This window comes from Zosterops lateralis (genome assembly GCF_965231275.1).
Source record: "Zosterops lateralis genome assembly, chromosome: Z".
In the NCBI taxonomy this organism is placed as follows: domain Eukaryota; kingdom Metazoa; phylum Chordata; class Aves; order Passeriformes; family Zosteropidae; genus Zosterops; species Zosterops lateralis.
This window is the reverse complement of record NC_139800.1, coordinates 1,637,426-1,653,013: the sequence shown is the minus strand read 5'-3', so window position 1 is coordinate 1,653,013 and position 15,588 is coordinate 1,637,426. Positions and strand designations below refer to the sequence as shown.

Below are 15,588 nucleotides of genomic sequence, written 5' to 3'. Positions count from 1 at the left end.
CAAGCACAGTCCATACCAAATCTCCATCCCAGAGGGCTCTGCTGCATCCTCCTGCATCACTTGAGCTTGAGATGGGGAGAAAAGGAAGGGTCTGCCTCAAATCCAACACTGTGACAGCATCAGCCAGGAGCAGAATCCCTACCAAGTGAAAAAGTTTCTTTTCCACAACTGTTCTGAGGGTTTTGGGGTGAGGTTTGTGCAGGCCAAGTGTGTGTCCTCACAGCAAGGTCTGGTGAGGTCAGCACTGGGATTTTAGGCAAAGAGAGGGTTTGCCAAGGGAAGTAAAAGGTGGGTCCAGCTCTCATAAAAATGGAGCACACTGTGTTTGGATGGTGGTTTGGACCAGAACATGTTTTTCTGCTTAGAACAGTGCATATTTTAGGTTGGAGAAGGTCAATGGATACCCAAATCAGCCCAAAGATCAGACCCGAAGACAACTGGGGAAAAGAGGAGAGCACTTTACAGATGAGAACGAAAGAAGTATTGCAGCCCTCAAATGTGGGAAGCCTGGGAAAAGAATAACAAAGCAGAGATGTTAAATAGAAATAAAAGCACTTTCCTCCTATTCTTCCCTCAGAGCTTCGGGGAATCGAGGGCAAGCTGGAAGAGGGCATTGTTCCTGGGATAAAGGCTTTCCCCAGGGATGGTTGTGCTGCAGCCAGGCCACTGTGGGTTTGACCCTTGCCTGCTTCCAGACCTGACTATTCTCACTTGGAACCAGTGGTGGCATCTTGCAGGACCATGTTCTTGCAGGAGGAGCCTTTTATCTGGTGAAAACACTTTTAGCAGTATTAGCAAGTTGTCCTTTCTCCTGTGCATGATGTTCTTAAGCAAGAGTGATGTCCCCCTACTCTCTCCTTCCAACCCTATAGCCCTCTTGACTCCGGCCTCACTTCATTTCACAAAACCACTCTAAATTTGTCCCTGAACATCTCCTTCCAGAATGGTGAGAAGTGAACAGGCTGACATCTTTTCCCCTCCAAAGCTTTTGCCCCATGTCCAAACACCAAGGACCATGCTGAGCCAAGCTCCAACAATGCTTCATATTACATGTCCCCCAAAACCAACTAAAACCAGGAGAATAACCAAGGGACTTTGGTTCTTGCAGCCTGGCCATATTTCTTCTTTTTTTGTGGCCTTCAGAAGAGTCAGCAAAATGGAGAAAATGGGTGGTTAAGTCTAGGGAGCAGCAAATGTCATTTCAACCATCAGAGAGCCCTGTGTGCGATGCAAGAAGTGCCCCGTGGCTACTGAAGATGTGGAGATAATAAATAATATTATTTGCCATCTATTGTTCACTGATTGTCACCACTTTTGCCTTCCCTAGCTCTTCCCTAAGCACGGTTGGAGCTGACTGTCCCTCATCCAGCTCTGTGCTCCCACGTCTGTGTGTGAGTCAGCAGGGTGGCCATGGGCCACCCCAGTTCAGTGCCCTCCCAGTTTCTTCCCCTGGTGCTGCTGGGGAGGGGGAATGTTAGGACTGGATGCTGAAGGGCCCAGCCCAGTTCTAGGTGACATCTGAGGTCTGCAGGGAAGGAAGGATCACAGCCAGTGTGGCTGTTGAGTGCTCTTGGTAGGTTTGTCTCCTCTGGTGTCTCATCCTCAGTGGATGTTGCTGGGGCACCAACCCAGGAGGTGCCACTGGGGCTGGGAGCTGCCACCACCCTGCCAGCCCCCTGCCAGCCACTTCCAGCCCTGGTGGTTGGTGCCAAGTGCTGCTTTGGATGCATTTGTTGGTTCTTACAATGCCATTTAGCAGCCAGGTAACCTGAGCAGTTGCCTATGGCAGCAGAGCAGGGAAATGGAAAAACTGGCTCAAGGGACTCAGGCTCAAGGTGATGCCATGTGGCAATAATGCCACTGTGGTCCCTCAAGGCACCTCACCAGCTGGTGTCCCACAGGGGCAGGCAACACAGGAAGCAGAGCCCCCTCTCACACCTCATAATAACTATCCCACCCCTTACCCATGTCACTCTGCTCTTCTGCACAGGGCTGGTCTTTTGTTGAAAGTTTTAAGCTTTCTCGACATTTTGCTTCACCCCACTGAGGTCCCTCTCATTGGCAGCTCCTTGAATACATTTCAGTACATCCCAAACTTGCTGTCAACTTCCAAACTTAAGGAGATTGTGCTCTCACCTCCTCCAGGTCACAGATAAGGATGCTGAATAGGGCAGATCCTGGGATAACAGCTTGGTGGTTGTTCATCATCCCTGGCCTTCAGGCAGAGTTAAGTCGGAACCCAATGGCTACCATCCTCTAACCCCAACCATCCAACCTAGTTTTTTACCCACCTGGTTGTCCTGGCTTGGATACAAAGGGACTGGATATCAGGGGTAACAGGGAGCTGCCTTGGCACCATCCTACTCTGAGCCTCGGACAGAGCAGCTCATCACAGAAAGGCTTAATTAAACTGCAAAACTCCTTCGTGCAGGAGGCTGCAGGACCAATTCATGGAGATCCCTCCAGCTTGAAGGGGGTTATTGCTTCTGAGACTGGGTGTGTACCCCAAGGGTATCCCCTTAAGAGGTGTGTGGGCATTGGCCTGACCCACGACAGATGATTTAGGGTCTTAATACCAACCCTGGGGACTGAGGGCAGCTCCCAGGCGCTGTGAATCAGCAGGGATCAGACCCAGCAGGCTGGCAGCAGGCAGGACAGTTGCTTCTCTGCAGGAGTTGTCTCCTACCTCCAGTCTGGTTGGCAGAGGCAGTCCCATTTCAGCATCGTTTAAAATCTTGGCACGCTCCCATCGCTTCCCTGCCTTGGTACACGCTGCTAACTGAAAGCCTCGGGGTGGTGGTGCAGGGAGGATAAATACTCCCTGTCTAATTGCCTTCCCCCCACGTCTGAGTCTGCGGTGCAGCGAGTAGACGGGTATCCACTCCCCTCCCTTCTCTTAGTGCCTGTTATCTCCTGGGGCCATGCTGCGTAATTTAGCAAAATATTCTAACACGGTAATTAACGTCTGAACTTCAAGAGGGCACTGCCTTTTCACTGTCTCCTTCAGAGGAAGAAAAAGGAAAACCTTCCCGGCTGCAGTCGGATGAGCAAGGAGGGTGGTGCTCTTTGGAAAAGAAAATTGTATCTTTTAACGTGGGTTGTGTTGGGTTTTGTTAATCACTCTCACTTTTTAAAAGGCATCAGCCTTTTGAGTCGAAAAAAGGGTCTTTGACAGTATAATGAGATGCTAGGATTTTTAATATTATTCTGCAAGTCAGCGAATGAAACAGAATTTTTGCTTTATCAAGTGAGCAAAGGCACCAAGAGGGTTGGATCTTGACCCCACAATGCACTTCCACTCAGGAAGCTCCATGAGGCCAGATCTGAACAGAGAAAATATGTCCTTTATGAAGAAGGGGACTTACATCCTCACAGTCCCCTTCTGGTCCTCCTGTCTGGTTTTGCAAAAAATCAAAGGCTTGGTCTCCAGCCTGGTGGGACTGGGACAAACTTGGAAAGTGTTTTGTCTGGGGGAAGGACAGAGGAGCAATGAGGGCTGTGGGCATGGGAGGGAAGGGATTTCAGAGAAGGAGTGAAAAAGAGTGAATGGGCATCAGGGACACCAGGAGGAAGGAGAAATGAGGAGAAAAAGTGGAGATTTGTCTTGTGAGTCCGGGATATTGGGTTGAAGACATGGAAGATCTGGAATGAAGGTCTGGGATTTGGAGCAAGTGAGGTGTGTGGGTATAAAGGGGATATGGACTTCCAGAGCCATGACAGGAGGCAGAGTGCAGGAGCAGAGTCTGCAAAGAGCAAGGGTGGATGCCTGTCTGTAGGACAGGCAGGGCAGGGGTGGATATCCCTGTAACCTCTGTGCCTGCCATACATAAAAATTAATTAGCCATGCAGAAAGGTCCCACGCCCCCAGACCCCCATAGCTGTGCTGGCAGAAACACTCCCATAAATGCAGCTTGTTTGGGAAACAAGAGATTTCCTTTAATCCTGGTCATTTTGATCAAAGGGCATAGTTAAGGTGGAGGAGGTCAGGTGTTATTTGGGAGCAGATGAGGACAGGCCAAACCGAGGAGGGCTGCCCAGTGCCTGTAAGCCCATCTGCCCTGTTGAGTATTTTATGTGCAGGAACATTTTCTTGGAAAGCCACAGGACTCGTTTAGTCCCAGCACTAAAACTGTGATGTTGTGTCTTAAATACAGTATTTAAGGGGAGGGAAAATGCCACTCTCCTTTCTCTGGGACCCTCAGAGAAGGCAGAGGAAGCAATTTGTGCAGATAAAGAAGTGAAGTCAGATACCATCTCACAGGATGGTCCCTCCTCCTCGCGTGGCTTTGTTTTTCTCCCTCGCCCTCCATACCAGGCATTGTTAGTTCCCAAAAACCCTTTCAATGGGATGTAAACACAACTATTTGCGTCTGCCTCTGCCTCGCTCTCTGCCTCTGCAGAGCCAGGAAAGCGCAGAGCCTCCGGCCAGCCAGGGTGGAGCCCGCTGCAATCAAGCACCATGGTCTCGCCACTGTTTCTTTCCATGTTTTGTGTTTCCCCGGGACCCTTGGGATGAGATCACATCCTCCTCTCCCAGGGTTATTATGTCTTCGGACGGACAGGATGAAGCCAGTCGTCTGGGTGGCTTGAACTCCCCGTGCACCCAGACCGGGTGGCTCTGGTCGTCTGCCCCGCTCACCTTCGGATCTTGGAGGTCCACCTCCAGCCAGGGGATGTGTAACCACCAGGCTACTGTTGGATTGCAGCGTCTGGGTTGATGAGTGACCAAATTTTCTTCATCATTGTCTCCAGTAATTGCCTCTTAATGGTTTCCATCTTCGCAGGAATTTCTTCTGGCGTTCCAGATCCGGGGAGAGAGAGTGTAGTGTTTCATGGTTTCCCTTGTCTACAGTGGAAAGGAGTAAGAGGAGTTTCCCACGACTGGGTACAGGATTTTGTTCCTCTGGCCTTAATTCAATTTGCTGTTAAGTATCTCTGAGTTCCTCAGGAGCCTGACAAGGAGGATAACCAACATTTTGGTTTACTCAATGCAATAAACAAACTAATCTCTTCTTACCATCCTCCCAGGGAGCCCTGGTTGTGTAATAGGAGAAGTCTCCTCCTGAGCTGAGAGGAGCACATCAGTGTAAAAGGAGTTGGTGCCACCAAAACTCATTTAGGTTGTCCAAAGTATATTAGAGAAGGTGTCTGCTATGGGCATGGCTCTGATGCAGGGACAAGCAGTTCAGCACAGAGCTCCTTGCCCCCTGTGCCACTTCATCTGGGCAGCTGCTTGTGGGATCAGCAGTGATCTGTGGAGACACTGTCAGACATTCTCACCCAGGCTGAGACCACAACATCTCTGTCAGGCAACTGGGAACAGGGTTCCCTGCAGGAGACACACAATCTGGTGGCACCTTGCGCATCTTCTGTAGCCTTGAAGACTTCCCAGATCCCCAGAGAGGTGTGAGCAGAAGGGAATGGGGAGAGAAGCACCATTGCTAGTGGAAAGCAGCTGGACACAGACTGCCTATCCCAGCTCAGCTGTGTTTTTAAATCCCAACAAATCACATTTTGGAGTATGGCAGAGCCTTGTGCAGAGATCATCACAGGCAGCTCCATAAGGGAAAGGTTTTCCCCAAAACTTCGTGTTTGGGCAACTTCAGCATTAAACAAGTGAGCAAAAAAGATTTCATTTATGCCTGTGAGCCTCTAGAAGTCTGTTTCCATGTGCTCACTTGTTTCTTCTCCAGAGAAAGTCAGTCTCACCTGACTTCCCTCACTCCCAGAGAGGGATTGGGTACTCCTCTAGAGAGGGTGGTGCAGACACAGCTTGTTGGTGGGCACAGGATGAGCTCAGCTGACTTTCTGATGTCCTGGGTCAAGGAGCTGATACATCTGATGGTAGCAAATGGTAAAAATCCTGAAACTGGCCGTGTGATAGAGCATTTTGCAATCACTCATCCCCACAACCTTGTTTGTACTTTGCGTTTTCCCAAGTCCTGGCTGCTTTCACCACCCTGTGCCCTGTGACAAGAGGAAAAGTGGAGCTGTACCATTGCCTGTGTCTCAGAGAAGTGCATTACTCTCCCCATGCAGAGCCATCCAGTTCCATGGATCTTATCTCAGGCATCTTCCTTAAAGATTTGTGACAGTAGGTCAATAAGGGGCTACTGGAAAGGCAGAAAATTGCTATTGATAGATGTCTGCAGAGCCCATGAAGCAGAATTGGCCTGTAGCTCCCAGGAGGACCCACTTAGCAGACTGTGGGGGTTCCAGGAGGTTTTGGCTGCAGGGGTTCCCCCCATCTGTGGTCCATTAGAGTACCAAGACTGCCTGCAGAGCTGTGTTAGCATCTGAACTGCACTGTCAGATGTAGGAGATGATCACAGAACTATAGGATGCTTTGGGGTGGAAGGGACCTTTAAAGCTCCACCCCCTACCATGGGCAGGGACACCTTCCATTATTCCAGGTTGTTCCAAGCCCATCCAACTGGGCCTTAGACACTTCCAGGGATGGGGCAGCCACAGCTTCTCTGGGAAACCTGTGCCAGGGTCTGACCACCCTCATTGTAAACAAATTCTTCCATCTATTTAATCTGAATCTCTCTTTTTTAGATAAAAACTACCACCCTTTATCCTGTTGCTACAGCCCCTACTAAAAACTTAGTCCTTACCTTTCTTATAAGCTCCCTTCATAAGGGGCTCTCTGTGATGATCCCTACCACAGAGCTGGAGCAGATCCATCTGTCAGAGGACAAGCCCATCATGACCCATCCTAAAGCCCTTTCTGGTTAAAAGCAGGACTGGGAAACACCATCTCTCCCACACTTCCAGTACAGCATGTCTACTCTGCTTAAGCTCCAAGTGGCACAAATAACCCAATTTTCCACTTCCTCAGGGAAATGTGTCCCCATTTTCCCCCGTGGCCTCGCTCCGCACCAGCAATCCGGTGTCTGCGGCTGGGCTGTGCATTTGCAGCACATTGGTTCCCCTGAGGTCATGCTCCACAGTCCCTGGGAAGGGGGAATACTGGGAGGCACCTCCTGGTGACCCAGGTGTGGATGAGAAGCATACCTGTGGGCAGCCTCAGCCCAAGTCTGCCTGGGTGTCCGTGCATGTTGCCACGGGACGCGTGAACCTGGGATGCCCGTTGGGGAGCTGGGGCGAGCGGCGCGTGGGCTGTGGTCACCCCAGCTTTCCTCGGGTCTCACCCCAGCCTCTCCATGGCTCTGGGTGGATATTTTCCAAGTTTCTCACCCTTTCACGCTGGAGTCATCACCAAAGCATTGTAGGACACTGCATGCTAAGGGGTAGTTAGTGGCCAGCGTTGCTTATGTGTCATTTTGCAAGCGATATCATACGCCGTAATTAGCACTGTGCCTTGCAGAAGTATCTTTGCATCTGGAAAGGGTAATGTGTGCGTTGGGCTGCTCCCACCCCATCTCCTGGGGAGAATTGCTGAAGAACACAATTAAACCTGCGTGGTTTGGTGATAAGGGGCAGTGGGGCGGGTTCTCCTGCGCTCCTCATGGTGTGGGTACCCTTGAGAATAGCAAGTAAGCACTTCAGCTCCTCAACAGGCCAGGTGATCTCAGAAAGTAGATAATAAACCCAAATATTTGAGGTGACTCCTACTGTCTTTGCTTTTTTGTTTTTGCTCTGGATGGTCTGCACCCCATACACATGCATCCATTGCTGTTCAGGAGGACCAAACTGGCTGTCTGTGGTGAGGCACAGATGAAGTTTTAGGGTTCCTTTGGTCCTTCAGCCATGGCTGCATGTCCACCCCATGTGCCTTACGATGCTTATCTCTGCAAAGATGTGAAGAGAAGGTTCTAGGGCCTTGGAGGCCAGGGGAGATGGATCTCAATAGCATGCCATGGAAACCAAGAGCCAACCTGCAAGCCACAGCACTTCCAGGAGCAGACCTGCTTTGGGTTGCTTATGCAAATATCTGGTACCCAAAGCCCACCTGGGTACACTGGCTCTGCAGAGGACCTTGCCTAGTGCTCATCTCTTGGAGTGACACAGAAATTTGAACGAGAAGGCTCCTGATATATCTTGCACCCAAGTCTGCAAGGCAGCGAGTCCAGCACCAGAAACAAAAGTGAGAAGCCTTTCGCAACTGAGGCTGGGTATTATATGACTGGCCGGGCAGATTCTGGCATGCAGCCTCCTCTCTTAGGAAATCAGGCAGACTCTTTGTCTGCTTTCCAGCAGGAACTGCTGCTTTCGTTGCCCGGCTTCGCCCGATACAGGGGAAACCGGCTGGAGAGCAAAGGGAAGTTTTTCTCGCAGACAGCCCCAGCCTCCGGGGGATGATTACAGGTTAAACCGAGGAGCGCGTGAGTCCCAGCTCACCTGCCCTGTCGTCTGCCTCATGCTCCTCTTTCAGATCCCTCGTCCACATCCACCAGTTGGTTTGAACCCTGTGGGAACCTGGTGGACAGGAGGGATGGGATGGTGCCCGTAGTGGGAGTTGGGCAGAGGCAAACAAGCAGGGAGGAGCGGCTATAAATAGTTAAATAAATAATAATTCCAATGTGGGAGTGCTAATTTAATGGGTATAGAGTGTTTACCTTAAAATATTTTAAGTAAATATGAATTAGATTGCAAACAGTGAATGCAATTGGCTGGGTGGTCCCACACGAGTGCTGAGACTTTAGGGCTGTGATTTTCCTGGAGCTCTCAAAACATTTTCATTATTTTTTTTCTTGCAGCCCTGGTCAGGTCTGACTCAGGGGTCACAGAGCTTTGGGAAGCACTGTGCTCCAGTTAAAGGAGCCACCCCAGTGAGGCACCATCAGTGGGGATGAAATACCCTTTGGGAAATACATGCAAGTTGTTATTGTTGGGTGAGGACATCCATGGTGGGACCCCAGGCAACACAGACTCTTGCAGTAAACAAGGTTCAGTGCCCATGCCAGGTTCCCTGATCTGTCATGCAGGGGTCAGAAGCAGTTAGTGCCTACACCCCAGCACTCTACAAATGTGATCAGCAACATGCAGAGAAACAGTGACATCATTTTGATCCTCCAGGCTTCAGTCTGATGCACTGATGCAAGTGGCTAGCAGCCATCTGTGGCCATGGATTTGGACTCTGATTCTCCAGGATCTCACTGCTGGGCTGTTCCCTCACACTCAGGGGTGTGCCTAGGCTTGGTGGGCACACTGTGGGCCTCCTCAGCCTACATGTCTCAGGTAGAGGTTCACCTGTGGTGCCTCAGACTGGTATTTCTTGGTACTCTGATGAAGCAGTGGAGAATGTGGTACTTGAGAGGACAAGGTGGGGCACACGGTGCCTTGGATGGATTGTGGAGCTCATGGTGCCTCTGGAGCAATGGATCTGATGGATCCTGGATGCAGTGCATGATAGCTGGATGGACAAGGTGGATCACATGGCACTCTGATGGAGACATTGGAGCACAGAGTCTCCTTGTTCAGCCAAGTCACATCCAATGGTGTCCATGAGGGCAGCGTGAAGTTGGAGGGTGCCTGCCCAGGGCTGGGGGTGGGATGTGTTCTCTGTTTCATCATAGGTAGGTGAGACTGTTCCTCATTAGCCAAGCGTCTGAGCACTTGACAGAGACATGTTCATCCTCACAAACACCTTTTGAGTAGGGAAGCATGTCCTAACCCTGTGTGTGGGAAGCTGGAGCTAGTGAAATTGCAGCTTTTCTATGACCACATATCCTGGGCAGGGTCAAGGAGGAGACCATGGCAGAGGAAGAGCTGGAGTCAGTCCTAACTCTACTTTAATGCTTTAGTTTTCATGTTATATTTTTTACTAAAGAATACCAAAAATAAGAAAGGTGTTGTTAAAAGGTATTGTCTGTTACTTTATTTGCAGCCCTGCTTCGTGCCATGCTTATGAGCAAAATACCCCAGGAGGGAATATCTGGTCTACTGCCTGTTTATATTTTTCCCTAACTGATATTTTTTTTTTTCGTTGTTGGTGTTGGGTTTAAAATAATCTCATGTTTTCTTGTGAAGAATCTGAACTGTTTGTGAGAACTTATCTCAGAGCACGTGGCTTGGGCTTAACTAACATTTTCCAAACAACTTAGCAGAAAGATAAACTGGGGAGGGGGGAGAAAAAAAACCCGTTGCATGATTTGAAAACCCTGGCTGAAGCTTTGGCTAATGAGAGATAAAACCACTGGACAACATGCTCGTTGAGATGCTGTGAACACCATTTTCAAAGCAAACAATCTCCTGTCTGCCAAAAACAGAAGACAGTGAAGATAAAACTCTGAGAGCAGTGGCAATTCCTTGCATTACCTCTTCTTTCCCATGTCTATTTTCCAACTAGTGTGGAGCTGGTAAACAAACAGACATTTATTTGTAGAGGAAAAGAAACATGGAAAAAAACAAGAGCGTGAAGGAGAGATGATAAGGTCTAGAGTCATAATTCTGATTTTAGCTAAAGGATGTGACTTTGGAGTAACGTTTAATTACACTGAGCAATTTTTATATGGGCAGTTTTAATCAGTTCAACTGCTTTTTAAAAGTCCTCTTCTCTCTAACGAATTTCAGATAATAGTGAAGCAAATTTTGCCCTTTTTTTCTCCTTTTGTGGTCACTGCACACAGGGCTTAGCTCAGGGCCATCAGGGCTTGTTCATCCCAAAGTGATGGGGTGGAAGTGGCTATACCTTCAAGTTTGCCAGTACCTGTAAATGCCATAAAGATGAGAACAAAGGAAAATACGTATTTTTGGTCCTGTTTTGAGGGTCCTTGTTCATGGTTTCAGTGTTTGTGGGGTGAGACATGCTGAGCTCCTACACTTTGCCATTCTCAGGTGGAGCTGTTGACCCTTGTTGCACATCCTGAATCTGAACTAAGAGAGATGAGCATCTTCCTGCACCATCCCATGCCATGCCCAGCAACATTTTGGGTCTTTCCTGAAAGCTGTTCCTGCTTGCCAAGCTGGTGTTTGTAGCCCAGAGTTCATAGAGAGCAGAGCAGGGTTGGAGTTGGTGCACCTCTGACTCTGTAGTTTCATTGGCACCCCTTGCCCTTGCACCACTGTGTAATCAGCCTAGAAGGAGCCATATAAATTACAGTGAATTGGATGTAACTCAAGCAGTTTTGTGGCTGTCAGACCACGGGGATGGAGAGGTTCAGGGGTGGGTTGGCAGAATCCTTCCTTTCCAAACAGCCACTCCTAGGTCTGTGCTGCTCCAAAGTTGTTGACTGATGGCTGCATTTATTCCCTGTGTGTTTGAAATGAGTGTTTTCTCCCTGCCTGCCATGGGATAAAAAAAGCAGTGTAACTTAAACAAAATTTATTATGAAAGTTGTTAATCTAAATTTTACCCCATATTTTGTCGCTGCTTACTTTAAATTTTTGTGTAGACAGTCTGTTTTCTCCCCTCCTTCTGATTTTGTGTGCTTTCCTCCCACAAGTGTCAAAAGCCAAACTGGACAAAGACAAAGAAGGAAAGTCATAAGGAAGGAGGAGGAAGATCATGCATTTCTCACTGCTTGTCTCTTCTCTCTTTTGCAGTTGTTGCAATCTCAGGATGTGAAGGAAGATGCTGTGCTTTGCTGCTCCATGGAGGTAGGGAAGCACCTCTATATCTGCCTGCCCTGATCCTCATTGCTTTGCCCCTTCCATCCTTGCCCGTGCGCATATCAAGCAGCTGTTGGATGTTTCCAGACTCAACAGCTGTGTGGCCTTTGTGCATTTGGGAATGGTGAAATGTTTTGGGTGGGAAGGGACCTTTCAAGGTCATTTAGTCCAACACCCATTTACAATGATCATGAACACCTTCCACTGTCCCAGGTTGATCCAAGCCTTGTCCAACCTGGCCTTGGACACTGCCAGGGATCCAGGGGCAGCCACAGCTGCTCTGGGCACCCTGTGCCAGGGCCTCCCCACCCTCACAGCCACCAATTCCTGCCCCACATCCCATCTGGCCCTGCCCTCTGGCCCTGAGAAGCCACTGCCTGTGTCCTGTCCCTGCAGGCCTTGTCCCCAGTGCCTGTGCAGCTCTCCTGGAGCCCCTTGAGGCCCTGGCAGGGGCTGTGAGCTCTGCCTGGAGCCTTCTCTTGTGCAGGTGAAGAGCCCCAGGTGTCCCAGGCTGGCTCCAGAGCAGAGGGGCTTCAAACCTTGGAGTATCTCCATGGTCTCCTTTGGCCTCACTCCAGCCAGGTCAATGTCCTTCCTGTTCTGACCCCAGAGCTGGATTCAGGACCCCAGGTGGGGTTGGGTCTCACAAGAACAGTGTGTGTGGGTAGAAGACCACTGTGAGATAAGAGATGGCCCTTGAGATGGTCACTGGGCTCCTGATGCACGTAAATGGATGCAGGAAGTTTGGTAATTGGGTCCCATCACAAAATTATATGACCCTGGTGCCTTCAAATTTCATCCTCCATTAAGTTTCTAAGCACAGAAACAGTTGTGTTGGACCAAAAGCTGCCCCATGACTCGCTGTGCTCAGCAGCAGTTTTGCAGAGAAACAAATGACTGGACATGGCACTCAGTGCTCTGGTCTGGTTGACAAGGTGCTGATCAGGCACCAGTTGGACTCAATGACTTTGGAGGTCTCTTCCAACCTAATTGTTTCTACGATTCTGTGAAATATAGCAGAGTTTTTTATTGGTTCCTTTTTTTGGGGAAGTGATGGGCCCATGGGGACAGATGCTTTTCTTGCAGAGAGCAGTTGAAGTTGCAGCCTGAATAGTTTAAAATTCAGCAAAGGAGGTGAGGAGGCGGATTTGATTTTTAAGGTGAAGAGTTTGGGGAGGTCTGCTTTGGGGAGCCTCCCATGGACTCAACCTGTCCACCCCAAGCTTGAACCTTCTCTTGGAACCACCTAGGCATTGTGCTACTCGATGGAGGCTCTCCAAGGAGTAATTGTTTTAGAAAAAGCCCTTGGCTCTCTTCAGTAAAGCAGCACGACAGGTATAAATGCAGATCTCGGCAGGGCAGGATTTGTTATGCACACAGGAGCATTCTGCTTATTCCAGCTAATGACTGGGAGTCACTGGGAGCTCTGAATCAGCGAGTAAATGAAGGGCCAGGTAGAAGGCAGGAATACCACATCACAGCCTGCACTTTGTTTTGACAATAGCGTGATTTTTACGTGGGATTTTTTTTTTTTTTTTTTTTCAAAAGCAATCCGTCGCTGCTGCCTTTGAAGTCAGTGGGAGCTGAACCATTCACTCCTCCAGCAGCCTGGTGCAGATGCTTTTGAAAACCTCGCCCTTCGTGTTCAGCTCTTGGAGCCTGCTGCTGGGTGGTTTTGGTTTTTCAAAAAGCCACGACGTGTTTAACCTCGCCTGCACCAGGCACGGCAGAACCGAAGGGGACGGGAGGTGTCCGTAAAAAGCCAGAGGGGTGTTTAAACATCACAGAGTGATAGAATCCTAGACTGTCTCAGGCTAGAAGGGACCCACAAGGATCAGTAATCCATGGTTGACCCCTTCTTCTCCCGACAGCTGCAGAGCACCGGCCGGCTGCTGGAGGAGCAGCTGCCCGAGATGATGACGGAGCTGCTGGCGATAGCGCGCGACAAGATGCTGTGTCCCTCCGAGTCCATGCTGACCAGGTCCCTGCTGCTGGAGGTCATCGAGCTGCACGCCAACAACTGGAACCCCCTGACGCCCACGATCACGCAGTACTACAACAAGACCATCCAAAAACTGACGGCTTGAGGGGCAGGGGCAAAGGTGGGGTGGTAAGGGACGAGAAGAAGACGTGCGCCTTTGAGAGGACCCGGCAAGAGCTTTTCTGATTTAAATTCCCCCCAGCAGACACCAAACCCAGCATGCTCGAGAATATGTTCGTGGGGTGGGGAGGGAGCAGCATGTTTCTTTTTCAGCCGCGTCGCCAAGTGCCACCCCTCCTCCCTGCCGTGGTTTTGTTTTAGGGGTTTCTTTTTCTGAACTCATTGCTCAAGCAGCAGCAGCGCATCCCGCCGGGTTATTGTTTGGCTTTCGAAAGAAGACAGAGAATTTGGAAAAGGAGGGAAGAAAAAAAAATAATCTAAGTGGGGGCTAGTATTGTTTTCACGCCGTCCTCCTGCCTTGCCCTGGCCAACTGGCAGGAGACAGCAGGCAGCAGATGTCTCGGGAGGACAAAGCCAGGCACACACTACACCAGACGCTCGTAATTGATGGCTTTTGTCGAGCGGGGCTTGCGTTAGGTCCCCCCCCTCCTTCTCTTGTTTTCGACTTTCTGTGTGTTCCCCCACCTACCCGCCACCCCTCCAGAGGCAGATTGGAGAGCGGGACGACTTTCTTATTTGCACTGGGTTTTCTTCTTCTCGAGCATCCGTAATTTCTTCTTATCTTACTGTGTTGTTGGACAGACAGTTGTGAGCAGCTCGGGGACGGGGAGAGCAGCGCCTTCCCTCGAGCTGGGTCACGGTTTACGTGGAGATGCAGAAGCAGAAGGAGCGTTTCAAAGAAGTCCTGAAGCCACCACAGAAGTTACGTAGCCACTGTCATCTTGCCAGTAACCTCCTCGGTGGATTGAGAAATGTGTCCTTTGAGCTGGGGGCTCTAAAAATAGGGGATTCTGTGGCTCTTGCTGTTCAAGTCGCCGTTATTTCTCAGCCACTATAATCATTTAGCTTTTTTTTTTTTTTTTTTTAATAATATTTTTTTTTTCCATTGAAGGAGTGCTTTATTGTTATTACTGTCATGGTTGTAATTATACATTTAAATCCAGGCCTGTTATAGTTGGGCCTAATAATGTACAGGGCAAGGGAGAAATGAAGGTTTGATGTTTTTTTGGAGACTGGTAAAGAGAAGACAAGCAGCGTATAGCGAAAAAAAAAAAAAAAAAAGAGGAAAAATGAAGAGGGAAAAATAGAAAAAGCCAAAAATAGAAGTTTTGAGCCTGGCTTCTAACTAGCTGAGTTTGCTATCCAGCGTTCCTAGGTGTGCAGTGTGCAGGAGCAGCTCTGTCCAATGCTCAGTGTAAGTGGCACAGTGCCATGGAGGGATGGGGGACATCTTCAGAGGGCCAGGGCGTGCTGGGGGATCCCCAGGTTGCTCCAGGATCCCTTCATGGCTCCGTGCTGGAGCATCCTGAGGAAGAGGACATCTGTGGGGGATGGTGGGGAGGTGCCACCCAGCACCTGAGTCACAAAGAAGACGTGGTGTGCTCCTTGTTTGCTGATCTAAGCAACACTTCGATTTAGGAAACCCCTCCAGCTGCTTTTTCTAGTGAAGCCTGGCGAGGGTGCAGGCTGCCCCATCCTGCCTGCAGGAGCTGAGGAAGGCACAATGCTGTCAGCCCACCCTGGTTTCTCCTCTCAGTTCAATTTATTCCTTTTACAATAAGAGAATTTGTGCCACGAGGACGGCGCACACGGACTCCGGACCAGGCAGGCTGGGCCTGAACTCAGCAGCTCAAACCCATTTTTCCAAGCAAAACGTTGCATTTCTGGTGGCTTGCAGAGAAGAGGGATTTCACCCCAACCTCCTTGGATGTGCAGTATGTTCTTGGGTGCCTTATGAATGTGTTGGTCTGTCTGCGATGGGGAGGAAGCTTTTGCCACAAAATTTAAAGGGCAGAAATTTTCAGCAGAGAACGCATTGCAGGGGGGTGAGAGTCGTGATGCTGCAGTTCAATATTATCTGAATTTTCGTCTAGTTGCCTGCTGATCCAGTTTTCATTCCACACTTGGAG

General features: G+C 49.6%; 1 protein-coding gene across 2 annotated transcripts in view; it reads left to right on the top strand.

Moving 5' to 3' along the window:
* CTIF (cap binding complex dependent translation initiation factor) overlaps nt 1-14,771 on the top strand; it is a 117,736-nt gene extending 102,965 nt beyond the window's left edge. For both annotated transcript variants that reach the window (XM_083883288.1, XM_083883287.1), the window contains exons 10-11: nt 11,452-11,505; nt 13,389-14,771. In XM_083883288.1, the coding sequence (XP_083739414.1) occupies nt 11,452-11,505; nt 13,389-13,604 (270 nt within the window). In that variant the 3' untranslated portion in view covers nt 13,605-14,771. The remainder of the gene's footprint in view (nt 1-11,451; nt 11,506-13,388) is intronic.
* Nucleotides 14,772-15,588: the final 817 nt, after the last annotated feature.